General features: G+C 42.3%; 1 protein-coding gene across 1 annotated transcript in view; it reads left to right on the top strand.

Annotated features, from left to right (window-relative positions):
• The first annotated feature begins 745 nt into the window (after nt 1–745).
• The window catches only part of TET2 (tet methylcytosine dioxygenase 2), a 68,005-nt gene continuing 41,538 nt past the window's right edge, over nt 746–27,212 (top strand). Inside the window, exon 1 of the mRNA XM_053941376.1 lies at nt 746–801. Coding sequence (XP_053797351.1) covers nt 772–801 — 30 coding nt within the window. The 5' untranslated portion in view covers nt 746–771. The remainder of the gene's footprint in view (nt 802–27,212) is intronic.

The raw sequence follows: 27,212 nt of genomic DNA on the forward strand, positions 1-27,212 counted from the left end.
TAGTTTGGGAATGGTGCCGCTAGTCCCGCTCGTCACGCACCGAGCCGCGGGGCTGCGGGCGCGCCCGGGAATGAGTGTCCAGCTCACCCCGCGCTGAGCAATCCCCGCTGGCAGCCCGGTGTCTGCGGGCACAGGGCTTCATTTTGGGGAAGCCTGAGGAGATTTTATCTATTTCCCCCCACCACTTTTCTTTCTTGGCTTTTCTTTTACTTCTGTCAGCCGGCCACCGCGCACTACCAAGCTGCACTCCCAAGCCTCCCGCCGCAGCCGGGGGAGAGCAGCCCGCCGCACAGCAAACGGGCTGCCGGGGCCGTGGGAAAGTGCCGCCGGACCCCGCGGACGGGAGGGATGCGGGACGGGGGGTGTCCCACGGGGGGCGGCGGGGGCTGGCGCAGGAGGGCGGTACCCTCCGCCCCGCCGCGTCCCGCGAACCCACCGGCGAAAACAGAAAAGGCGGGGGGGTACAAGAAGGCGGGGGTGGGAATCCCCAAAAGGCCAGAAGAGCGTCAGCAGCCGGGAAAAGAGCCCCGCGCGGTCGGGAACGGGGACGGCGCCGGTGACGGTGCTGGGGGCGCCCCCGCGCCGCGCGCTGGGGGGGGACCGGGGGGAGCCGTGCCGCGCGCGCGGGGCGGTGCGCGGGGCGGGCACCGACGTCAGGGCGCCGCGCGCATATTGATGCGGGGGCCCGGCCGCGCTCGCCAAGGAGCAGAAGGAAGCAAGATGGCGGCGCTGTAGGAGCGGGGAGCGCGGCGCCCGGGCTGTGCGTGCTGGATGTCGGCGAGGCTGAGGGACGCGGCAGAGGTCAGAGCGGGATCCCCGCGCCGGCCGCCTTCCCCGCCCGGCACCGCCGGGAGGTGTCGCGGGGCAGCGCCGCGCCGCGCCGCCGGGGGTCGGCGAGGAGGGGGCGCCGCCGTGGGTCCCCCAACATGGCTGATTGACAGGGGCGGCGGGGGCGCCGCCGCCCCCTCCCCACGGGGCCGGACCCAGGCTTCGCCTCGCCGCCCCTCCCCGCGCCTTTGTCTGCGGACGGGGACGGCGGCCGGAGGCGCCCCGGCTTTGTGCCGCTCCCCGGCCCCGGGCGGACACAAAGGCGGGCGCAGCCCGGGGAGAGAGGCGGGGGGCTTGTGGGGCCTGGAGAGGGCGGCGGGGTGGTGAGCGGACCGCGATGCCGGGGGGCTCGGGAGGGAGAAGTGCGTGCGGGCGAGGCGGGGGCTCGGAGAGAGGCCTCCCGTTTTCCGTGCAATGATCCACACGCGTGTTTCGCCCGCGTTGCTAAACCCCGCCGTCGGGGCACAATGTGGCCACGGGATGAAAAGGAGAATCACTTTCCCGAGCGCGTTCCCCTAAAATAACGCTTTCGGCGAGGTCAGGCTCGTTCCCCGCCAGATGACAGACAAGAGCAACAACCTCACCGCGCCTGAGTCGGACGCGCGGCAGTGTGCGCTCGCTCGCATCGCGGCGTTTATCGGCTTTAAATCACCCCTTTAGACACCAGCACTGATTCTCTCGCCCAGAGTTAAAAGGGGGCTTTTCGGCTCGCGGTCTGAGTGTCGGAAATTCAGCAGACTCTTTTCTGCTAAGCAATTTTCCTTTTCGGAGTGAGGTGAAGGGAAAAGTGATGTGGTCTAGCGTGCTTTCATCGAAACGCTGCAGCTAAAGATCTCATCACAAGATTTGCTTCCCATGATGAGCGGCATGCCAATGTGCAGGCTTTGAGCAGTGATCGGCAGCTCTGAATATATGTTCAGCATCATTTTCTTTTCTTCTTCTTCCTTTCAATGTGAAGTCCAAGAGTTTCAGAGATGAGCAGATAACACTGTCCCTAGTGAAAGCAGGTCAGTGGGTGTTGTTTGTCGGCTAATGAGGCCGTTCTAGTCGCGTGTTAATGGCAGGTTGACTTACTGCAGCAGGGGGTGAGTGCAGTCACACATTCACTTGTGCATCTGCATGTGTATTCCACTATAGCACTTTGGAGGTTGTAAAGTGCAAAACAGGACGTGGTTGCCGGAGATATTCAACAGGGAGATGTCAATGGTCAATAGTCATGTCTAAACTCGAGTTACAGCGGGATCTGACTGCTGCTGTTAAATCTCTGAAACAATGTACCCATCTTAGATTTTATCCCGCAGAAAACCACCATTTGGAACCAATGAAAAAAAAAAAATCTCTGTTGGGCAGTATTTTGCCTCCCTCATGGAAAGCTTAGAATGAGCCCTGCCAGTGAAGTCAGAAAACATTTAAATCTAGAAGCCAGGGTGGGGGGAGGAGGGAAAAAAAGGAATGCAAAGCTGTGGAAAACAACAGTGTTTTTGGTAGTGGCACTAAACTGCTGTTAATGTGACATGAAGAACTCAAAAGTTTATCTTTCAGTGGAAAGAGTTGTTACATTTTGGGAAGTGGCATAAAAAAACCCTTTGTGAATGCATACAGGGAACCTCAGAAAGTCGTTTTGTATCCCCCATTCCGAACAAATCTTCAAAAGAAGACAAGGCTGAACAGAAGACACTGAGGCACCTGAATCTATAGCGCTATCACTGTTGGTAGTAAGGTTTTTATGAGAACTTTGGTATTGTGGTGATTCATTGTGGTGGCTTTTAGCCAGGAAAACTGGTATTGTTTTTATATGGTTCACATGGTCTTAGACTTCGGCATGTCAGCATTGTTTAAAGAAAAAGAAGCGTGCACTTGTTGCGGAGATATTGAGTTGTTATGATGGACAGATTTCCGAGGTCTCTTGTTGGTACCAGTGCTGCACTGGGTAGCAGAAATACGAGGTTGTAAATGTTTTGGCTTTTGCATCCGGAACTGGGAGAACCTGTAGTTGCTGCTGAAATGGACATTTCAGCTGCCAAAGTTGGATGGGACTGTTCCTTCTTGCCCAAGCACTTCAGATGCTGCTGGCCTGTGTCTTTCACAGTGTTCTCTTAAATATTAACAAGACCCAGACAGCCCTAAAGAAAAGTGGGGAAAACCCCCTAATCATATTCTGGAGCAAATCTGCTGCTCGAAAAAACATGAAGGTCAGGTTGGATTAATGTTACTGACCCTGGTCAGGTTTACAGGGAGTGCCTCACTCCGAAGTTACTTGCATGGACAGTAGTGTTTTTATCAGTGTGCCTAAGCAGTGACTTCAAATCCCTTGTTCCATTTATTTCCAAGTGGAAGATGTATTTCATGTTTTGCCAGGAGCCAAGTAAGGTCCTTTTTAAAAAGCTGACAATTTGTCAAGGTGGAATTCCAGAAGAGCTGTCAAATTTGCCTGGTCACAGGGAGTGACCCCTCTACCTCTCTCACTGGGCTGCTTCACAGTAGCTCTAGGCATGGTAGCAGCATCTGTAAAGCTAGCTTCACAACGGGAGCTTGAAAGTGGTAGAACAAAGTTGCCAAGTTTCAAGTAGAGTCGGTGGTTATCTTGGAAACTGCGCTGGAGAACACAACCACAAATTATTTTGGCAAATAATATACAGTATTTATTTAGTCCAGCTCTCTGATTGCTGTTAAGGCAGTCAGCCAGCAGCATTAAGTGTTGTGACATCATTTTGAAAGGCAATGTGCTGGTTCTGAAATGGAGTGGGATGTACTATGATTCATTACTAAAAAAAAAAAAAAAGCTGTAGTCTGACAGAGATAAAGCATATGACTGCATCATGGCTGAAAGCCAAAAAGAGAATTGTATGAATCAATCACACTTTCAGCATTATTCCCGTCCCTTACTTCATAAGGCAGTGAGTACCATCTTACTCATTTAGTGACATTCTGCAGCAAAAATATGCTTTTGAACACTGAACAAGTAACTACTAACAAGTTGCCATAGTTCCAGTTGCTATTTTATCATCACTGCTTACATGTTCAATTTACATACCTTGTCCCAATAATCCTAGATAATAAAACCTTACAAATGGAAAGTACCATGAGTAATCATCCTCTCAGTCACCCATTGAAAAGAAATCACTTCTGCCTTACCTTAGGGTAGATAAGTTTGCTAAAAAAAATAAATAAATAAATAAATAAATAAATATATATATATATATATATATATGGAAAATCACCCATTTTGCCAAGGAACTGCTCAGTGGGTGGATGCAGAGATGGTGGGGTTAAGGAACAAAATTCTGACCCTCCAGCATAAGGTGGACTAATCCCAAAGAGAGCTGATGACTGACCCAAAAAGGTTGTTTGGATTAAAATACTGGGAATGTGCCTTGCATTACATAGCAGGGAGGAAGAAGGTAGACAAAAACAAGGTTTGAGAAACAGAAAGAACAGCTAACTAATTTTATTTGTGTATCTCACACTGTTCTTGAAATGAAGAAAAAAACATGTCCTAACTTATAGGTGGATCAGAAAGAGTTTTCTACTAGTTTTTCACAGTAAAGAATATTAAATCTGAGGTCACTTTAAAGACAATTGCCATGCTTTGAAAAACACTTTAACAAATAAAAGGCATAAAGATTTAGATTCCTGTCTGTCTTTTCAAGCAGGCTTTTTCATCTCTGTAAAACACCTTCCAGAATGCTGAATCATCTTAGTAACCTGAACAAAAAAATTGAAGCTGTCTTTAAAAAGTGAAGTTTTCTGTGGAGGTGAGGATTCCAAGTTGGAGTGTTGTTGCCTTGTAGTATACATATGGCAAGAAATCCCAGAAGGATTATTCTTACAGACAAATAAAAACTTGCAGTATTTGACCTAATTCCTTGTGTGCGTGTTTTTCCTCTTACTAAAACAAAAATAAAACGTTAAATACAGGAGGCATTTCTGTTGCAGTGTGGAAAGGAATAGGCTTGTTCTATGCTCAAGTTCAGCAAGAAATGAAGATTCAGCATTTTAAGCCTAATCAAGTACAAAGTTTTGTTAAACCACAGCAGACAGTTTCAAAGAAGTGAGCAGGTGAGTGCTTAGATAGCTAAGATAACCAGGAATAGCTCAAGAACCAAATACCCGTTGGAAGTGTCTTCCCCAGGTCCAGGGCAGTACCATCCACACTCTGATTAAATACTATGATGCAATTTAGACAACATGAAATAATCTTCACATGTACTACAGCATTACCTCTAACCTCAAATATATTCCACATGTTTTCCCAGCATAGGAAGCAGGGGAATTTTCCAGGTTTAAGTTGAATTTTTGCAGCTGTATAAAGAACATCTTCAGTACTCTACATGAGCTACCCTGTCCTTAAACTCACATTTCAATGACTGAAATTTAAATAACTCTTCTGCCTAATCTCCTTTCCAATAACGCATCAGCAGTCCAAGTTTGTGTTCCAGTGTCCTGGCGTGAGCTACTCTAAGTCACAATGTGTTGGGAAAGGATTTGGCTCCATTGCAGCGAAACCCCGGCTTACCAAGTGGGTAGGTTTAGGTCAGGACCGATGACTCTCCATGTGGTTGCGTGCACGTGGTTTGAGTGTTTACAAACAGTGTCCCAGCATCCTCGGCAGCTGCCTTGACGCAGCAGTGAGAACAGAGTTCTAGGAATGTCCCTAGTCCTCGCGGACAGCGGAGGAGGGGGACAGAAATAAAAAAATGCAGAGTTTTAAGAACTCATATCATAGCTTGGGTTTTGGCTGAGCTTTCTGCATCTGTGTTGCATTCTAGACCGCTGGATCCTTTGTTGAAGGCCGTTGTTTTTTTCCTCTGTACTTGAGCGCAGTCTGAGCTGTGTTGACGGGTTTGTCTGGAACAGACTGACCTGAAGTATGAGATGGGGTTAAGGGAATTGTTGCAAAGGTTTCAAATTATTTTTGTGCCCCTCCTCCCCTTTTAAAAATGTACAATTAATTAAAGTCCCAAAAGCTTTTATGGCAAAACAGCTCTTTACAATATAAGAATCCCACTGTATATGGTTATATATTTTTTCCTTAATTAAGCATGATTCACTGCCTGTTAGGATACTAGAACAATTCCCTTTTTAAAGAACAAGAAAGAAATCATGAATCTCACTAACTTTATGAGTAAAATCAAATAGATGAAAGTCTTTATTACTTAATGAGACATGTTGACACAAAGAGGCGTTGCCGTTACGAAAGCTTATACCACTACAAGGCAAGTTTAAGATCTCCATTAGTTGTAAGACACTTGGAAATTTCTGCATTTACCCAACCAAATGAATAATGCCACCAATCTGTTGCTCAAAAAAAAAAAAAAAAAAAAAAAAAAAGGAGGGGGGAAAAGTGGTGTTAATTATTGGGGATGCCTTGCAGAAACAAAAATTTTGTGATTCTGTGAAAATGCACTGTAGCTGGTCAGAAGCACCCAACTGACAACGTGTTTCATGCTTTCAACTGTGGACCTAAACCAAACCTGTCAGGCCAGTTCTGGTCTTCAGACACACTTGAAGCCTGTGCCCTGCATGTGCTGTAGGACCTTATTGTCAGAGGTTCTAACGCTCCTTATCTGGTCCCATGCATAGTTTCCAGACTTTCTTAGGCAGTTTTGCAAGAAGCACTCAGAACATTGTGCAAAGCACATTACTTGCTTTACAAAATGAATCCTAAGATCTGTTTTCTCCTCATAGCGAGGAAGCAGTTGGTACAAATGCCTCTTCCAGGTTCTGAATTTGTCTGGATGAGTCATGGTGTTCACTGTAATGCAACAGAGTAGGAAGGCTGATCACAGATCTTGTTATACACATGGCTTCTGCTAGCAGTTGTATATTCACATTGGTTGCTCCCATTTTATGTTGATGTTTATTACAACACTGTAATTTTGTAATTACACTGCAGTGGTGTCTTCTCATTTGCAGGATAAAATGATTTGTGTCATATCCAGAACCTGCTTCTGTTTCAGTAAGCTCTTTACCACCTTTCACTATCTTTTCTGGCCTTTTTTTTGACTTACAGTTCCCATTACTCTTGCACTGGCTGGGTAGCAGAAGGTAGCAAGCAAGAGTAAATGTGAGAGAATACGTGACAAAGGCATTCCTGAGTTTGTGCTATTTGTTCCTTCTCTTGCCACTTCTAGTGCTGTTAGAGAGATCAAGGTAAACATTAACCCTGGGCCTGATTCTGGTGGGAGAGTTTTCCCCTCATCTTCTGTGTCCTTTAGTATCTTTCCAGATTTGTCTCTTCGAATGAAAGACAACTGTTCATGCAACACTCACCCCCATTTCATGCCCCTGATGCTTTTTTTCATCTTTGTTTAATCTGTTTGTTCTTTCAGTGCTACTTCACTTGTGTTTGAAGTCACATTCTTTGAAGTTATAAAATTTTTATACTTGCCAAAGGACACAAAACTCTTTTAGCTCTTATGTAAGCAAAAATGAGAAAAGAATGATTGCATATTTTCTCTTGTATGCCAGTAGTATTGGACTCTCCTGCTCATGGTAAAATGAGAAAAAGGAATTGTTGCTCTAAACAGGAGTTTCTACTTTTCCCCAAAGTTAAAGACCACAGAAGTGAGGTATTTCCATGAAGCTCCAAGTGCATGTACAGCTTAATAAAACAAATGCAATTTATCCCTAAAAGAGAACATATGAAAGCTGGCAAATACATGGACTCACCTCTTCCTGGGATATGGAGCAGTGGCGGTATGTGTGCACACATATTACAGATTTTAACATACTTTCTGGTTACCAAATTTCTGTTCCCTCTGCACTCCTTTGCTTACTTTTCTATTTAATTTCAAGTTGGTCTGCACAAAACAGCTCTGAAATACTACGTAAATGGCAACACTAAAAATCAAAAACATGAAAGCTGAACAACTGGAAAGGGTCAGATTTAACATTTCTTTCATTTTGTGTATCTAGTAGACATTTTGTGGGAAGGAAAATGTATGCTAGTGTGTTTCCCATTCCATGCATAGGTAGTTGCAAATGTACACATCACATACCTAGAAGCAAGTGAAAATCCACACCAAATAGGGAAAAACACTCTTGATATTCATAAAGATGGAAACCACACAAAGCAGAAAAATACAGCCTTTCAGTTCTCTGTTGTTTCTCTGGTGCTTTCCATACTTCACATGGAACATTTGTTTTTCCTAAATAACTTCAGACCTGTACTTTCCTGCTTCCCTATAATCCTTAATGCAGAGAAGCTTCTGTAGGTGTGAGAAAGCAGTAAGAAAAACAAGAACTGTGCTGATCTGTTTTCTTTCTATTACTCTGTGTACTGCCTGAGAAGTGAGAAACCAGGCAGCAAAATACAGATTTCTATCTATTTTTCCACTGTGTCTATGTTGTACAGTTGACAATACATTAAGTATAGGTGTTGGTTTTTTTTTTTTCCCAATGTCAGCTGACTTGTGATCCTGCAAACTACTATTTTCACAAAGCCCTATTCATTTATCTTGGGCTCGCCAAGCTATACCAGAGACACTTGGAGCAGTGAGGCACCAAGCCAGTCATATACTTTGTAGTACTGAAAAAAGAAAAAGTAGTTTGGGGCTTTTTTTTTTTTTTTTTTTTTTTTTGGGACAAGGAGAAGAAATGGATGGAAGACTACAGGTATAGAAGCTAAAACCAAAATTTTTAATTAGAAATGCCAACTTTTCAAAGCAGTTGCAAGTTAATGTGTATTTTGCTATAAAATGTAGACTAGCTGATGAATAAGAAGTTATGCTTCTGGAAGAGTGGGTCTAGCTACTAACAGAATAGCTGCTTTTTCTTGAAACAATGAGCTGGTTAGAGATACTTTGTTAGACAAGCTGGAGCATGAGTCTAATTCAGGATGGCAACTCTGATTCTTCTAAATATAAGGAGAGTGGATAGAGTGAAATTAATTATTGCACATTAGGAGGCACCTCATATCCCAGCCACGAAACAGAATCCCACTGTGCTTGGGGCTGTACAAACATAAGCCATTTTTGTTCTGTCTTACTATTTAATTCAGTAGAAGAGGCGGAGAAAAGGGGTCTGGCAGCACACAAGAGGCCAGAGTGTTAGTAACTCTTGTTTATAGCAGAGGCAGGCCGCTCCCTTTCAAAAACCTAAATATTTGCAGTAAATAAAGCAAAGCTGCTATTAGTGCCTGCTCTGTGTGTGTGTGTGTGTGTGTGTGTGTGTGTGTGTGTGTGTGTCAGAGGAGTTCCTAAGCAGAACTGCTGCAGCCTTTTCCCCAGGGTGCTGATGTTAATGAGCAGGCAAAACACGCAAAGAAGGAGAGAAAGGGTATAAAATTAATAAGCAACAACTGAGAACCAAAGCACACAGAGATCATGCAATGTAGTACAAACCCTGCTGGAGTCATTAATTTCTGTGCCTTTTTTATTCTTAACCCTAGAAGGCCTACAGGAAAGCTGTGGTATAGCTGGGAACTGAACCCATATCTCCTAAACCCCAGAGCTTTACCCATGATACCCTCCTTCCTGCTCATTCAGAAGCTTACTGATCGTTTTCTCTGCTTACTAAGATAACAGAAGTATCAATTTTAAGAAACAGAAACTACACGCTTTTCACTTTTTTTTAGAATTTGGTTTTCAGTACTATTTTCTGTTGATTGACAACATGTTCTGCTTTTGCTTCACAAACTTTCATACCTCTAAATCAGCAGTGCTTATCCAAATCAACTCAGCAAAGTAAATAAATCTCCTCAGGAAAAAGGATGACTTTTTGCTTTGCGTCACTGTTTAAACCCTCCACTCCAGTTGAGAAAGGATGCAGGGAAGAATGTTATCTCCATTTTACTGGCGCTGTAGGTGTCTCCATGTACCTCCAAACAAATAATTAAAATAACAATAATTAAAGGTAATAGGTTGTGTCAGTCAATCACAGTGTGTGAAACAGTTATGACATTTATATAAGTAGGTACTCCAGTTAACTCCCTTTAATACCCTTGATCCTCCTATTCATTCAGGCAAGATTTCCCACAGTCTGCAAGCTGTTCATGTACATCAGCTCCAATCTACCACACAATTCCCATTTGATCTGTTTTATCAATTAAGGGTTTGTCAGGGTCCACGAACCTTCATGTTGACATCACATTTGGTAGCAGAGCTCAAAGGAGGGAAAAATACCAAAATAAAACCAATTTTAATTTGTTGTCAGAAATGTCTTTGCTGGAGATGGGATGCACAAACCTGCATTAACCTGACATTAACCATAGCAGCATTCATAGCTTTCTCTTCAAGAGAAAAGAACATCTTTGAACCGTCCTCATCTCCTCGACCTGAATTGGAGATGGTAATCTTTAATGTCTCTGGCCTTTGGGAATTCCTTTACTGTGGGTTATAGTCATAGATCAGCCTGCCTGGTTATATAGTGAATTTAACCAAGAGCCCACCCTATTTAACTTCAGCACATTCATGGACTTGCGACACAGTCCATGATGAACTGCATTTGGAAATAAAATCCAATAGGAAATTTAGCTCGTGCAGCATCTCTGGATGCTGGCAGATGCAGCTGACTGTGAAGGACACATGGATTTTTCCCTGCCATGTTTAGAGATACAATACCACTGCAAATACTTTGGAAAAAGATGGAGCGAAGCAGTGCATTTGAACTTGCCTCCCACAGTTGCTCCTCTCCCACAGCAGTTTGGAGGTTCACCCAGCCCAGCCCCACATGGCTCATGTGCACGTGGCCATGCTGTTTACAAACACCCTCCTAGGTCCCTGGGCACCACTGGGTGCCACACTGCAGCTTGTGAGAGCTCCTGTTTTTCACCACAGTCTTGGCCGCTTGTAGCAGTTGTGGCCGAAGGCAGGGCTATGATGGGCTGTGGAGCCTGCTAGCTTGTTCAGGTTTGCTCACTTTACATTTAAGCAATATTCAGGCCAGGAGTTTAGAGCAAGGTTGTCCACTGTGAGTCAAAAATAGAAACTTAATTGCTCGATAGCGTAGTAGCACTGGAGAGCGCTAGCTAGATGTACACACAACAGTGAGGAAGGTACTTTTCTGCTTTCCAGAAACACTACTAAGGAATTGGGTAATATTTACAGTAGGGCAGGATTTGAGAAAGCCTGTGGAAATGAATGGACACTTTTATTTTTTCATTTCTCACTAACAAACCCGGGACCAATTCTTGTCCAGGTTTAAGAGATGGGGCTCAACAAAACACAAGTAATTTGGAGCAGCTACTATTTAAAACCAGAGTTGCATTATCACTCAGAGAAGACTGCCTTAGTTCTGCTTTGTTTTATCACGCCACTGGCGTACAGTGAGAAAAAGGTTCGAACAGCTGTGTGTTGCAGCGTTAAATGGCCTCCCATAGCTGAGGCACAAAAAGACAAAGCCTGTTTCTTTCCAGCTGCTCAGCTAAAATCACTTACTTTTGCTACTCTCCTCACCAGTTCAGAGTTCAAGGACTCATATATCTACCATACCTTAAGTTCAGATAACAAGATATAACTACATGGAGGGAAACAAACAGAAAAGTTCCTGTTCTTCAAAGACAAGCACTTTTTCTGTACTTGTTCCCCTGGTTTGTTTGGGGGTGTGCACAGTTTATTTTTCTCCTTTTGTTTTACTCTCCCTCCCCGCACCCCCTCCCGCTCACCCTCCGCTGCGTGCACACCCTCTTCCAGCCGCCTCTCTGGCTTGCCTGGCCGAGAAGTGCAGACTCAGCAGAGACTGGTAACACTTTAACTCTTTGTCCTATTCTCAGCTCTCCCAGGAAAGGTCAAAGCAAATGAGCTTACAGCTGCGCTTGAAACAGAGCCCCTATAATGGAGAGGGGCATTGACCACAGACTGTCCTCCCGGTCACATGTTTTGTTGTTTTGTTTTTTTTTTTTTCTTGAAGCATATAAATGTGTGGCCAGCACGAGATGAAACTTTGCATACGTTTGGGTGGCTGGACCTGCTTATTTCTCATTAAGAGGAAATTAAAGACTTGTGACTTTTGTTTGTACAGGCCGTATCATGCAACTTCTACTGATAAACAGAAATCATTTAGGAGCTACTTCCTCAAATGCCTGAAACATGGTCTTAATTTCATCAGTGCAAAGCCAGCAAAAAGCTATTACAGACACGACGTCTCTGTTATGTGTCTTTGAAGTAATTTTGGAAACTTTGGCAATGTGCCCTTATACAGTTTTTTCCCCTAGGAGTCACAGTTTTGCATTGTGTTCTGGGACCATGTGGGCTCCAATTTTAGTGACTGAGGGCAGAAAGGAGTTCCATTTTTCTTGAGAACAATTCAGCACTGCCATTTGCTTACACTGATAGACAAACCTGCAGGGCCCCACCATCAACATTAGCACACGTCCACGTGTGCCACATACAGGATAAAGGTTCCCACTTGCCCTTCAAACACCCCGCCGTGGTGTCTCACAGGGCTGTGAGGGGTGTGCGCCAGCCGGGGCGCTGGTGCTGGTTGGCTTAGCGACATCACACTGGCGCCAAGCTTTACCTCTTGGCTTTGGCACTCCAGGTCATGCTGGTGTCTCGCCACGTGCTTACGCGCACATGGCAGCAGTGTTTACAAACATGACCCCAGAACTCCTACGGGCAGTTATGAAAGAGGCAGTGAATGCCACATCCCGCGCGCCAGGCTGACCTAGATCGCCAGTGCTGGGAACGGATAGCGAGGCGCTCGTACCCACACCGGCTCTGAGAGATGTTCAAAGCAGATGATTTTGTTCCCAAACTGTTTTGAGTATCATTGCCACCATGAGAGCGTTTTCCACCATAAACTAAAAATAGCTACTATTAACTAGCAGGAGGGGCGGGAGATTCAGCAGCTCAGGGATAGAAGTGACTGTATTCTTCGGCACTCTAAGTCTGTTTCTGCATTGAACTAACTCAGCACATAAAATTCTCACAACGGGAAGGAAATGCAAAGCTGGATTACTTTGGCTAAAAGAAAAGAACACTGCACGATCATGTAGTTCCTGATTGACAGTTCCTTTTTTATTCCTTTATTAACACTTGCACTCAGGCACTAATGAATGCTTTGTAGTCAGGCTGTGACCATCCATTTAGGAAAAATATGCCTTAGTAATTTCAAATTAAACACTTCCATCTACAGAACATGAATACCACTACATGGCTGATTTGGTTTTTTGACATGGGCCTTAAGAAAAAAAAAAAACATAGCAGAAATGCTGCTTCAGCAAACTAAGCACTCGGTGTTCAACTGTCTATTCAGTGTCCATGTTCTATCTTCACATATATAAGTTTTACAGTACACATCTACTGAAAAAACAGAAAGCATTCCTTCCTCATTGTTGAAGCTCTTGAAAGAGGTTTGTATTGTATGCCAAAGTACTCCAAAGCAGCTTGCTTTCTAGAAGTTAGCAGTTTATAGTAGAGTGGAGTACCTGATCCAACAATTCATTTTTGACAGATTCTAGCATTCTTGAAATTGTCTCAGAAATACACATATGTGGAGGAAGACAGGTACTATAACTGTGAGTGATTGCTTAAGATAATCAGAGTTTTCTTGAAAAAGCTGTGAAATGAGCAAAAATAACCCATACTTGTTAAAAATCACTTCCAGTTTTCACTTTTGGAATTGAAGAATTTAATCTCAGCTTTGCAGAATCCTCCTAAACGATGAAGAAGTATTTTCCTCCTCCCAAATAGAAAGTCTGACTTTTCAGAAGCAGATGAGATGGTAAAAACAAGGTAGTTCTATTGTAATACATCACAGTGTTTGTAAATATCATAATGATAAAGCCTGTAGGAAAGACACACTATGAGCTTCTCCATGCCTCTTCTGCAATACAGTTCAATCCCGCTACTGAATAAAATTTTTCTAAGTATAGATGTCATCTTTTCCAATCATACCCATGGCAGCTCTACATTAGAGTTGTCAAAATTCCTGCAAAGTTTCTTTGCTGTGTAAGCAAAATAAAACAAGAGACGGTGACACGTGTTCACTCTGGCTTGGTCACTAGCTCATTTCATGTGGTCTCTGATAGCTCTAACCTGAGCTGGGGAACCGCTCTGCAGGTCAGCCCCTGACCCATTGCCAGTTTTGTCCAGTCTCCTAACTATTTTTAATCTTGTATTTAGAATGTGAGCAAATGTACTTGGTCAGTTATTGTTGTCTTTTCACTGCTAAATGTTCATTACACTGTACATAATAGACCTAGAAATAAGAATGGAAGAACTGAAAATAGGTCACTGCTGTGTTCCTGTTTTAAGAGCTCTTTGTAGCATTTCTCCTGCCTGAGGAAAGTAAATCCACCTTACTGTGAAACTGTACAAGTATGGGTAGAGTGGGAGAATGGAGAATTAGAGCCTTAGTGTAAAATCATCCCTTAATGTATATAGCTTTCCTCTTGGGTACATCATTGTACATCCTCTGGAGTCTTTCTTCAGAAACCCTAAAGCACTTTTTAAATTGTTCTGAATCAGAGAGTACTGAGGTTTACAAGGACTAGATTATTAGTATTTATGATGTCTGTGGGCTTTACCAGTACATTTAACTTAACCAGTGTAATGACTATACAGATACACAAAATCTGTCTGTTGAATCTCTTACCCAGAGAATGTTCTTATTGTTTATAATATTTTCTTACACTATATGAAGAGTTTCTTCTAGTCACCCAATGAAGAGAATATAAGGGAAGAAGTGCTGCTTATGATGAAATTTATTTTATTCAATGCTTTTAGCTGGGGGCAGGAGGTAAGGGAACAGTGTAAGATTACCATTGTATGCTACAGGGTGAATACCGCCATTGTGTCAGTTTAGATGAGTATCTCAAAATAAATACAGACTCTGTCATGGGTTTGTCCTCTAGGTAAAAAAGCAGTGGAAATCTTGTTTAACAAGTTCAGCAAAAGGCACACCTAAAGTTTAATTATGTCTTCAGATGCACAGGTACTTCAGATGCAAGTCTTACTAAAGAGTTTTACTCAACTCCCAGAGAACAGACTTAGGACTTTTGATTTTTCTTATACTTAGATGGATTGATCAACAGTCATGACAGTGCACAGTTTGGGAAAGAAAATCCCTTGGCATAATAAACAACTCTAGGTGTGTGGGAGAGAGCAAGACATTATTCAACAGTTCATTTTTTTCAGTCAATACTCCTCTTTTCTCTGAAAAACTCTGAAAAAACAATCTACCAAAAAAAAAAAAAAAGGAAGATGGAGAAGAAATGAAACAACAGTTCTGGTATTTACCTGAAGGTTTTGTATTAATGTCTCTTAGAATTGGGAATCTTGGATAGGATCTGAATTGCACATCAATTGTGCTCCAAAAGTTGAAGCACTGAAGGAGGCAGTGAAAAGACTTCTTGACCTAGGAGGTAGACAGATGAGTCAAATTGTTCCTCTGTCTCTCTTACCCATTGTTTTCTCAGCAGAAGATGGTTCCTTGACAGACCAACTGCTTATTGGTTTTGTGCACAGAGAATAAAATGTACAGAACACCTGCTGGACAGTGCATTAAGTTACACTAACAACTGCCTGCAGCACTTAAAGGCAAGGTGGGAACATGCAACGGGCCTCCTAAATACATGTTCAGCATAAACCACTGGCAGAAAGTGTTTCCCATCACCCTACTTAAAAACATAACAAGTCCTATAAATTCAAGAGTCACAAGAACTATAATACATGAATAAGAGAACAAAAACAACGAAAGGAACAGGGAGCATTTCAGATTTTTTACAATACTGGGGAAAAGTGCCTGGAGATGTTCTTAGGAAAGCAAGAAAATCCCCCCTTATAAAGTGAGTTTAAAAAAACAAAAGATGTCTGAGCCATACCAGCAATGGCTCTTCTTCATATACACAGGATTAAACCAGTGAGGTGCTGAGGTTTCTTCCCATGTCTTTCAGTCCTACAAGAAACACTACTGTGCTTTGCCCACCAGCCTGACTTTGGCCATGGCCAACCTCCAAAGCTTCAAAATATGACAAAAGCCTTATTTCTAGTAGTCAAGTTATATATCAATGAAAGAAAGCAGCTGCATATATTTAACAGTCAAGCTGCAGAAACCCTGATTCATTCATTCAACAGAGATACACCAGAAACAGCAAAATCAGACCTTCTCTTCTATTCATGTTTCAATATCCTGGCAGCCTTTTTTTTTTTTTTTTTTTTTTCCCTGATTTTTTATCCTTGCTGCAGGTTCACAAATGTGGAGTATGGTTGTCTCAAGAATGGCAATTTCCATGAAACTCCATGCAAAAGAATGTCATGCTTCAGTGTAAAGTTTTGATATGGACAATTTGGGTTAGTTTAATTTTGAGGGGAAGAGTGGTCAGTATCTTTCCTTTTTGAATTCCTTTTTGGCCTGTTCAAACTTGCTTGCACCTTTATCCAGGAAAATTCTCATCAGGATATACTAAACAGCCTTTCCCTGTACCAGTGCACAGCAGTAAGAAGGATGGACAAGCTGTTCCTAAAAGTTGTATGAAATAGTCATGGAAGAGACTATTTGTTCTGTCTTCTTCTCCCAAGTCAGCCAAATCACAAAACTAGCACTTCTGATAAATAGGTGGATAATCTGCTCTAGAAGACCTCTGCTAATAGTGATTCTGTACTCTTCCTAGTCTTCTTATTTTGATGAACATTTTTGCCTTTTGGACAGATAAAGCATTCCAGTTGAAGCCCTGCCAAAGCTTAAGAAGAAAAGTAACTTAAGGTCTGACAAAGCCACAGAAAAGAGCCTGTGCAAAAACTGCCATTTTTTCTCAAAAAAGTTGACATAACGGCTCAGCTTGATGTTCACTCTAACTCCAGGAACTCCTGTTCCTCATTCAGTGTTTTGCTCATGATTGTTCCTGCCTTAGAGACATTGCCCTCAGGCTACCAATACAAGAAACACCCTAAGAAGTTCAGAAAAAAAGCTAGTGTGTGAAACAGAGAAATTGGTGACATCAAGAAGGAGGAACTACATAGTGGGGGGGATCTTTAGTAATTACACATTTTTGTGAGGGTCTGGTGGTCCATTAGAAGGTGCATTTCTTGGCTAAGGACTGTGCCCCATCTGGGCACACTGCTGCTTTTCTGTGCATGATGCAAAGAGTTCTCTGCCACAGAAGAAGATCTGGACAATACAATAAACAGCTGAAGTGTAAGCACTTGCTCAATGTGGCAGTAAAGAGACGTGGGAAAAACAGATGAACACAGTACTTAATCTTAGTAGTATGTATGGCTTTGTTAAGCTGTAGTGAATGAAGACAGAAACATGTTTTAGAGAATGCAAAACACTAGAAAATATTTCGCTTGAGCTATAGTGCCAGAGGTGTATGGTTTGACCATGGGAAGATCTGAATTCTCCTCCTCTTTCTTGTTCCAGTGGGATTTTCAGATGAAATTTGCAAATTATAAGTGTTCCCATGTATTCTGATTCCAAATACAATAGCTTGTGCTGGGTCAGGGCCTCAAAACAGCACAAGAATGAGGGAGCAGGAAGTAAAGCACAGTGAAAATAACTCTGGAGTGTGAGCTAGATAACAAACACTGAAGACAGAGAAGGGCTCTGAGGAGCTTCTTTTGGCTTTCTAGCACAATTTGAAGAAAGACAGTATTTAAAGAAGATAGCAGCCAACTTATTTCAAATTGCTGAAAGGAAACAAAGACAGCGAGTGTGCTTAATCTAAAGACCTTGCCATCACAGCCTGTCACTTAAGCAGGTTCCTTTGTAAGTAGCAGACATTTCTGTGAATTAGGACCATGTCTAGTCTTCTGCTCCTTAAGGATACAGTCTCATATTTTGGCTATCAGCTGGAGGTTGGCTGAATGTATTACTGAGTGATTATACATTTCTCTGAGGCATTTGCCCTTTAGCAGACCATGATAAAAGCAGACAGTTGTTTGCTTCAGCATGGCACTTCTCAGCTGGTGCTGGCTGTTTCCCTGTGTGCTCCTTCCTGTAAAGACTTCACCACAGTATGCCTGAGAGTACTGTTGCAAAAACAGGGTCCAGAAAATCTCTTATCAGGAACATGTACAGACTGTCCGCCTACCACAAGAAGCTATTTTCTTCATTTGTTCATTTTTGGAACATCCCAGAAAGTTGTAGTTTATGTCACCAGCAGCAAGTGTGGCCACTTCCACAGTTCTTTGTAAAGCAGTGGCACGAACTGTTAAATTATCTAAAAAGAGCAAACAGGTGTTGGGTTTTTTTTCAAAGATTAGATTGAAAGAACAGGAAAAAGCTCTCTCCTTTAGTTCTTTTCTTTTGTTTCCAGTTTTAATATTTAATGAACATGTGATATCGTTTTAAGCTAGTCCTGATGGTCTTGTGAAGTTAGTATTTAAAGCAGATGGCTGCAGTGCTTTAATAAGGTGGTTACTATAGAAACAGCACTGTGAAAGCAAGAGTTACTGTAATGCATGGTTCCCTCACTAAACATTTTAAAGACTCCTGATCTACATGTAGCAGACCCAAGGAATACTAACCAAGAAATGGAGAAGAGAGATAATATGCCTGGAGTATTTACTTCAGCTGGGGTCCACTCAAACCTAGTTGGATAGCTAACATTTTTGTGGCTTGCTAAAGAGCTGCTTGAAACAACATGAAACATGCGAAGAGAGATAAGCAAAAATATTGATGGAGGAGATGACTGTGGGCAGGAGACAGATCATTTCAGTTATCTTTTTTTAGAAGGCATGTTGGACTCAAACATTAACACAAACAAATTTAAAAATGCAAAACATCCCCAAACAGTTAGCTAATACACCCAAATATTTACTTCATAAACCTTGGACTTTTTGTTTACTTCATCCTGGAATATCTAATGTTGCCTATCAACACACTTGTTGCAGCCTAATAACGCATGGGGAAGGACACATCATGTGCTTTCAAGGATTTGGGTTTTTTATTACTGCCTCTGGTTTTCTTTCTTTTGCCAAAATTGTTTTAACCTGAAAGCACCTAAATTCCTCTGCATGTGCCAAAGCATTTTACAGGCTATGACACAGACTTTAGAAATCCTTTTAAAATTTTAATTATATGAATGAATATGATTTGAACTAAATCAGGATATTCAAGGGGGTAAATGGCAGTCCTTTTGGAAGGGTTACAGGTTCTGTGTTCAGAACTGAGCAGGAAAGTGCTACCTCTGATTGTGTCCTTCCCTCCAGGGAATTTAGAAGTCATTTTCAGCAGTCTCAGAGGGTGAGTACATGGAGATACTGGTTGGAGAACTGTAGAGACTATGAAGCAAAGAAGATTTCAAAGCAACACTGGATGTACAGATAGCACTTGAGAGAAATAAACATCCTTTCATACAATCTGGGCATCCTGCAGAAACTCCTGTCTTGCACTATAGTCAGCAATAGTGCTGACCTGGACAAGGTTCAGAGGGAACTGGAAACAACCAAGGCCTTTTCTTTGTTTTATCCTTTCTTTTGTTTCTTTCCATTCTCCTAAACTCAGCAGGTATTTGTGCTTGCATGTTTTCTGCTTCCCTCTGTACCTTAAAACACCTAAACTGGGCAGGTTCAGTTGCAGAGTTTGCCTCTGTTAGGGAGCTGAACATCATTTTAAAAGCAAGAAAGGAAAAAAAAAAAACCTGAGAGAAACACTCAACTAATAGGGTTTTCCTCTACCCCGACAGTTAAATTCTTTCATCAGTTCCTGTTTCTGTATGGTCATATCGGATTCCTTTATCGGCTTTTTCTATGACTTAAAACTTTCAGAGAAGGAAAACCACATGTGATCTAAAATGCCTCTCACTTTTCTGCTTTGTCACTGTGACCCTTGCCACTGTCATCCTCTACACACCACTCAAGGTACATCTTGCCTACTTTGCTCTGTCCTTTTGTTTCTTTCCTTCCAAACATCCCTGTTGTATATCCCATCTTATGAGGCTTAGACTGCCTCATTGCTCTTTGTATTTCTCTCATGCCTGAGAAGTATTACTGAGAGCAGCAGTGCCCACAGCTTTGCAAGTTTAGCAAGTCTTGAAGTTAGAGGTATTCCCTGCTCTGCTTTACATACTGTCTGCTTTTTACAGTGCAGCAGTAAAGCTATAGACAGATACTCAGAAACAGGTATCAAGCCCTTATCATGATGCTCACTGTTTTAAATAATCCTTCAGTACAGCATTCGCTCTCTGAGGATGATGAATCTCACCCTCAGACTATCTCCATGTGCACCTACAGGTACATTAAACACACAGGCACAGCACACAAAAACAGAGATCTCTGTCTCTATTTTCATAACAGGAATATTTTTAGGCATGACAGATACTATGAAGGAACTCTGCCTGGCTGCAGTCAGGATAGATGGGGCAGGGTATTTTAGGCTACTACATAGCAGTTCTTAAAAAAGAAAGCTTTGTAACTTGCAGGCAAAAGCTGAGGGAAATCTGTCCCTCAGACAGCAACAAAAGGAGCCCTAGAGGAATGGGTAGCCCTGTGGTCTGTATGTAGACTTAGCCCTGGACCCATTCAGTGGCCTCAGGAGGACTTGTGTGATCCATGAGCACCTGTTTCCAGTTCTGGCCTTTGCTGCTCCATGTAGGATTGTAGTCTCTGTAATGAAAAGCTTTTTCCCCTTTCATTAAAAAGAACGTGAACATGAGTGCTTTTCCACAGTGGCAATTTTTTAATCTCACAAATAATGTCACTGACTGCAGTGAGAACTTACATGCATCCATGGAAGAACTCACTCTATAGCCCTTTGGGAAGAAACATATAACAGTGAGGGAAGTCAAAAGTACATTTTATATTCTTCCAGTGTCTAACAGGAGGCCCCCTAGCTCAGCAGACGCATGAAGACATGCATGCGGTACATAAATAGCACATAAATATTTTTTCTGTATAATTTCTTAATTATTTTAAGTGCAAATACTGGGTAGACGTGCAAAGCTTGGAAGTATATTGACTGAGATGGTGTAAAGTTGGAAAAATCCTTGCACCCTAGACTTTAAAGTTCTGCTTTTATGATAGAATATGAGTCAGAAGAGGCAGAAAGCTCTTTGTAGGAAGATAACAATAGAAAAATACCCAAACCCATGCTTAGTATGGCTTGCAATAGAAACATTCTGTCACTTGTCTGTGGTGGCAGTGGCTTATCTTTCACACAAGAAGAAGTAGAAAAAAGTCTGGTGATCACAGCCTCTAGGAGATTATCTCATAGCATTATCTGGGTTAGTCCTAAAGGGCTGGAAACCTTTTACATTGATGCAGTCATAATTAAATGTGATCCAATTGCATTTGTGGAATTAACTAATCACTGGTATGAGTAAGGGGCTCACAAGTCAGCCAGAAGTTACTGTGGGAAAACCTCTGTGGGTTAAACTGAAAGCTGTTGAGAAATGTTGATATTTAAATGGCAAACACAGTAGCTCAACAACACGGGGAATAAGCAACTCTGCATCTAACATTTCCTGGCATATGACAGTTTTGAAAAGGGGATTACTCTAAACAAAATTCTCAGTCTCACGTATGTTCATAGATTTAATTAGACCTAGCGTCGATGGAAATTCACAGTCTGCTTAACCTATTTAAATCTCTCTGATATGTTCCCTTTGCACACCTGTTTGAAATAAAGTGTGAGTGGAAAGAATAACCTCACGGTACACTTTCAGGCTTTTATTGTACAAGATAGGTGGCTTTGTCTGCCTGAGTTGCCTTAGTTCCTTACTATTTAGAGTATTTTTGGTAGACAACTGGGATCTGTGTGTGGAGAATGCTTGTTGGTGAGTGCAGCGGGAAACTGCAAGGAACAGGCTACAAGAGGATACTGTAACCTAAGTAGCGTGAAGTCTCCACTAGCTAAGTCTCATAAATGGCCATGATCATGTGCAACTAATACATAATCCTGTCCCAGTTCTGACTGTAAATTATATTTTCTTCAGTAAGACTATATTGTTCACTCTTTCAAAACCACAAATTTGAATGTTACAAGCTAAGGGAGGGGGTTACTGCTAGTCAGCAGGAGCTACCCTCTTAGGTTAAAGTGTGAGTATCAAGTCTCTATATGTGATTTTACATTAGCTTTTCAAAATATTCTGTGTTTGCTAAAGGGTATGTTAGGTCTGTTTCATGTTGAAAAAACCATATGTAAAGGGGCTGAAGATCCTTACTACAAAATAAAAAATCACTATTGTGTGGTAAAATTAAAGTGGCAGCTGACAGATGCCAGCATCATAAGGATTACACAGCTGTACCCATCACACCTATCAGCCTGACTGAGGAGACCACAACCCGCAAAATATGTTCTGAATTACAGGGGTTGCATATGTGCTGACACTCTTTTTAAACCAAAATTCTAAAAAGATCTTCTCACCAGAAGATGTAACCACATGAGAAGACTCTGGATTTATTAAAAAAAGGTCTGCTCTGTGAAAGTCCCCACCACACCCCCATTAAAATGGTGCTTTTTTGAACTTCATTCTAAACTCACTGAAGTGAGTGAAACAAATCTAATTTCAGTGATCTTGGGATCATATTTTTAAGTTTAATTAAACAAATGCTGATCAAGTGCCCAGGTGTAAAGCTATGAAGAACTACATCAACTTTTCATTAGAAAGCTTTCATTAAATTCCCACCAAATTGAATTGTATTTCTTAAGAGCACACCAACCTTTGGGATCAAAGTTCCTGATGATTTATATTTTAGCAGCAAGCTTGCCTGAACACTTGAGTATTCTGGGGTTTTTGCCTGCTGACTTCTCCCCTTCTCCCTCCCCCTTATTTACTCTGTTCTTTTCCTATCAGTGTGTGCCACTGTACTGTACACAGTGCAGTTACATTAGCATTTATCTGATGGAGTGAAAGCCTAGATCTTTCTCTGTAACTTTTGTGAGCCAAACTTTAAAAGCTTCTCCTTCTCCTCCCCCTCCCAGATCCCTGCAGGGAAGAAGCAATATGAACAAGAACACGCACAGATCTCTCAAGAATACAAATTATGTTCTGAACAGAAAGTTGGCTCATGCATGTCAATTACTTGTTTTAAAGAATAAAACATTCACCTATAGTTAACCTTTAGAGGGAATGGAAAACACAAAGTTATTGCTTGCTATATGCTTTTTACTGAAGTGGCAACTGGCAGAATGAACTGTGAAGGGGGGAAAAAAGTTGCTCTAGAGGATTCTGGGAGAGTAATTTTGAGGCAGCAGAGAGAAAGTCTTGCAGCAAAGGACAAAATTGATTTGTTGCCAGGGTGTGCAACATGGGAAGAAGAGACATGCTCAGCGGTGGTGCTTAATTGTCCTTTTTATACTCACTGCACTGTGTGTAGTCAGGAAGAAAAAAAAAAAAGAAAGCCCAATCCTGAGTCAGATAATGGAAATGCAGAGGAGTTCAGCCTGCCAGATCCAAAGGACCTGCTTAAGCTCCTTGCTTATGTATGTTACTAAAACACCTGTGGTCACTAGAAGATGTGCCATGAATTATTTACCATGCTTGTTTCTGGTGTATCTATTAGTAGGTGCCTTTTCAAAATGCTTTTGCTTTTTCATGTTTGCCCTCTATTGCATGTTCTCAAAGCAGTAGTGTCTTCAGGAGAAGACTGCATTGGACTGTAGTGGCACAGCTGTAAGCCTGTCACTCTCATTAGACAGGATCAGCATACTCTATGACTTACTAATGTAAATGTATGGAAAAGTATAATTAAGAGGGCAGGAGGAATAGAAATTGTTTGGCCAGAGTGAAAGCATCAGAGCTGATGGACAAGGTAGTGAAACAACCTACTGAAATCAAATAAACTATTTTTATGAAGATGCAAAACCACAGAGTACCTAAATTTTATTCTTTTTTTGTCCTCCAATATTAATAATAAATTGGACCTCACTCACTTCTACCCTTGCCTCAAGTCCATGCTGCTCCACACTGTTAGGGAGAACGGACTCAGACCCCTCACACTGAAGTGTTGTGCTATAGACTTCTTCATACAAAGACCAAAATATCCACTACAGTTTAGTGAATAAAACAAACTTCTTAGGGCACTCTAGAAGCTACAGATGAATACTATTTTTTTTTTTAAATAATAGAAATATTTCCTTGGGATCTCTCTGGTGCCTGTGTATGGGTATAAAGTCTAGTTTCATAACATAAGCCAAAGCTTCTCTGTTCACAGTTCAGACCCAAGTAGGAAGTTGACGTGTGAGGTAATTTAGTAGTCTAGATCCTGACCTGATGATGTGTACCTCAAAAGCCACGAGGAGTAGTTCATCTCCACACTTGCTCCAGACAGTCACATTCCTGACAGAGAGAGGCCGGTGCATAACTGTAATACTATCCTTGGTGACAGTCAGGTGATGGGGTTGTGGCTGGGATTGCTCGGGTCTTTATATTACTCTTGACTTATGGTCACCTTCTGGAGGGTGAAAACAGAGCACTTCAGCCAGGCATCCAACCAGACCATCAGGATGTAAAGGGGTACAGGAACTACATTAAGTCATTCTTGGTTTGTTTGGGGTGGAAGGTGTTAATCAAGGGCATTTCCTTCTTTGGGAAATGGGCACTTGCAATAGGAAGCTATTTTTAGTCACTCTGTGCTTCAGGAGTCGACACACAGAGCCTTGACCTGTCTGCTGATAACACATTACCTCATTTGCAGCTTCACTGCTGACGTGTGCTCCACCATGTCCCTGCTTGAACCTGGCAGGCACCGTGTGGTACAGTTGTCATGGCATTGTCTGAAGCATTAAGCTGCAGCAAGGAGGTTGCTACCTTTCAAACCGATGCAGAAACCCCAAATAAATTCTCAGTAGCAACATATCTTAACAGGAACACTTGAGGGACAGGCTGACATCTGTGTTATACCAGGAATATCTGGAACAGTACCATTTTACAGGAGTGCAGTAAAGCCTCTCTGTGTAATGCCATTGCTTAGACCTTGAGCGAAAAATTCAACCAGTACAGCTCTGCTGAAATCAGGGGAGCTACCCTGACCCACAGCAATGCAACACCTGCCCTCATCTCCACTCTTTCTTGCAAAATACCAGATATTTTTGGGCAAAGCTAACAGGGCATCCTCGGCAAGTGTTCAGTCTCCGTAAAAAGCTTGTCACAAACAGTGAGTGGCTACCCAACATTTTCTCTTCCTCCTCTCTGCCAGGTTTTCACTGCTGCCAGCACAACGCCACATCCATCTGGACAGGCAGACAAGTCACACTCCCTTTGGAGGCAGCCCGGCTGCCTTTCCACGAATTGGCGCAGGGACGGCATGGCGGCGTGCCGATAGACTGGAAGCCTTCCGCCGGGAGTGCGCGTATCACCTCTGTGGCACGCTCGACATCCCTTGGCCTGAGGCCCGTGGCCTGCAATCATGAGTCAATGCTCACACTGGGCTTGTCACCCAGCTGACAGTGTAGTGACCTTAGTCCAGGACACAGATTTGGTTCCATGTGCTGCAGAAAAGATATCGTATAAACCATTTGATTATTTTGAATGGGGCATTCACAGCACATCTTGTGAACTAGCTAGATAGGTAAATTCATCCTCCTGTATTTTTGCCACACCAGAGACCTTTTTCTCATCATGTCCATCATTGTTACCACTTGGTCACACCACAATAGCTCTTAGAAGGAAAGAACAACTGTCATTCACATAAAGCTGAAGTTCACAATTTTGTTACATTAGTTTTAAAAGACAACAGAAAAATCCTATTTCTTATCTCATTTCTTGCCTCTATAAACTCTTTTTCACCTTTCGCTTGCTCTGTTCACTTTCTGCAAGTTGAAAAATATCACTGCTTTATTTCAAAACATGCTTTTGTAATCTTTTTCTTCCACTCTCCAGAACCTCTTTTTTTATATCTAGCCTTCTCCATTTCACATTCTCACTCATCCCTTCTTGTCCTCCTTTAGGATCCTTCCTTTGATCTCACTGCTGTTTTTCCCATAGAAGGCCAGACATCTGAATAATCTAACCAAGGTCTGCATCTCTATCTGGATGTGTACAGCACTCCCCTTACTCAGTTCTTGGCAGCTGCATGCTCCCAAAGCACCTACACATTTTCTGCCTGTGTGAGTACCCTGCTTCCCTTCACATCCTTCAAACTTCTCTCTTCAGTTCCTGCGACCAAACTTTGCAACTATCTTCAACTGTTTCCAAAACAGTTCCCTTCCCAAATTAAAAATTAGGAAGGGACTTCTTCTAGCACATTCCCAGCTTTCTGTCCCTTTTAGTTCTGAGGCTCTCCAGCCTTTCACGTGTGCGTCACTTTACTGTGTGTGAAATGTTCTCTGGGAAAACTTGTTGACTGGCACAAATTTCGTGCAGTTGCATGACTTAGTATGCATTAAAACAGCACAGAATTTTTCCAAACGGTACCACCTGTCTGCCCTACCCCCTTTCAGAAGAGCATTGCTCCAGGCTTTATTTCTGAGTTACATTCCCCAAAAATTACTTATCAAGCTTCTCTCCATAAAAGACAAGACAAATGTAAATCTAAAGTACTGTCCTCTAGCCAGTCAAATTATGGTGAGTCTGTTACTTCAAAAAGGCCTGGTCAGTTTTACTTCTTACATTCTCACCTCTCTCTGTGATCCCAAACATGGAGTGTCTTCCTGCAAAAAGCTTCCTGAGAAAAGCTTCCAGTGAAGCAGGAGAGTTTCACTGCTGAAACTCTCAGTCACCCAAGAAAAGCAAACCCACGGTAATTTTAATCTTCCTGAGGCTTGGTGCTTCTGAAACTACCTGCTTGGAAAGCATGCCATGGATCCCAAATCAGGAATTGTTCCCACTCCAGCCAGAATAATTTAGCATTTGCATTTCAGCTCAGGAGTACCAAATATTGGTTCACAGGACATGTTCTTCATGCTCAGAACACAAGTAACAGTAACGGTACTGAAATCCCTGGAAAACACCTTACCTTGTAGGTTTGCATTTGGTTCTAAAAAGCTCTCTAAGCAACTCAGGATAATGACAGGTATGTACTGATTCTGGAGCTGGATTCAGCCTGTTGGGGTTATTGATCTACTAATCCTCATGTTATAGCACTTCTACTTCTTCAGCAATAAGGTTTGTGTATAACCTGCTCACTGCAGAATGATCTACTGCAATGGGCTAGAGGTACAGCTTTACAGGATCCTAATAGAAGTATTTATTCAGGGGAAACTTCAAGACTAACTATGAGGTTTTGAGGAAGTCTCAGACTACATAGCATTCATACTGAAGTATCTACCATAAAAGGCAAGAAAAATTCTTTTACATAGTGCTAAAGTGATTTAGAATAACCTATGCAAAGCTATAGGGAAGAAAGAAGACATATGGCTGAAAACACTCAGGAGTATTCTGGCTTGCACACAGTGTTATGCTCACTCATACAATTATTCATATTTCTATATATAGCTCTGTGTATCCCCAAGATTGTCAAGGTGTTCTGGATAGTTTACATAAATAAAAACCCAACATATAAAGATCACTCTTTCCAGTTCCCACCCTTTCCTTACTCTGAACAAAAATGTAGTTAACT

The sequence above is a fragment of the Vidua chalybeata genome, chromosome 4 (assembly GCF_026979565.1).
Source record: "Vidua chalybeata isolate OUT-0048 chromosome 4, bVidCha1 merged haplotype, whole genome shotgun sequence".
In the NCBI taxonomy this organism is placed as follows: domain Eukaryota; kingdom Metazoa; phylum Chordata; class Aves; order Passeriformes; family Viduidae; genus Vidua; species Vidua chalybeata.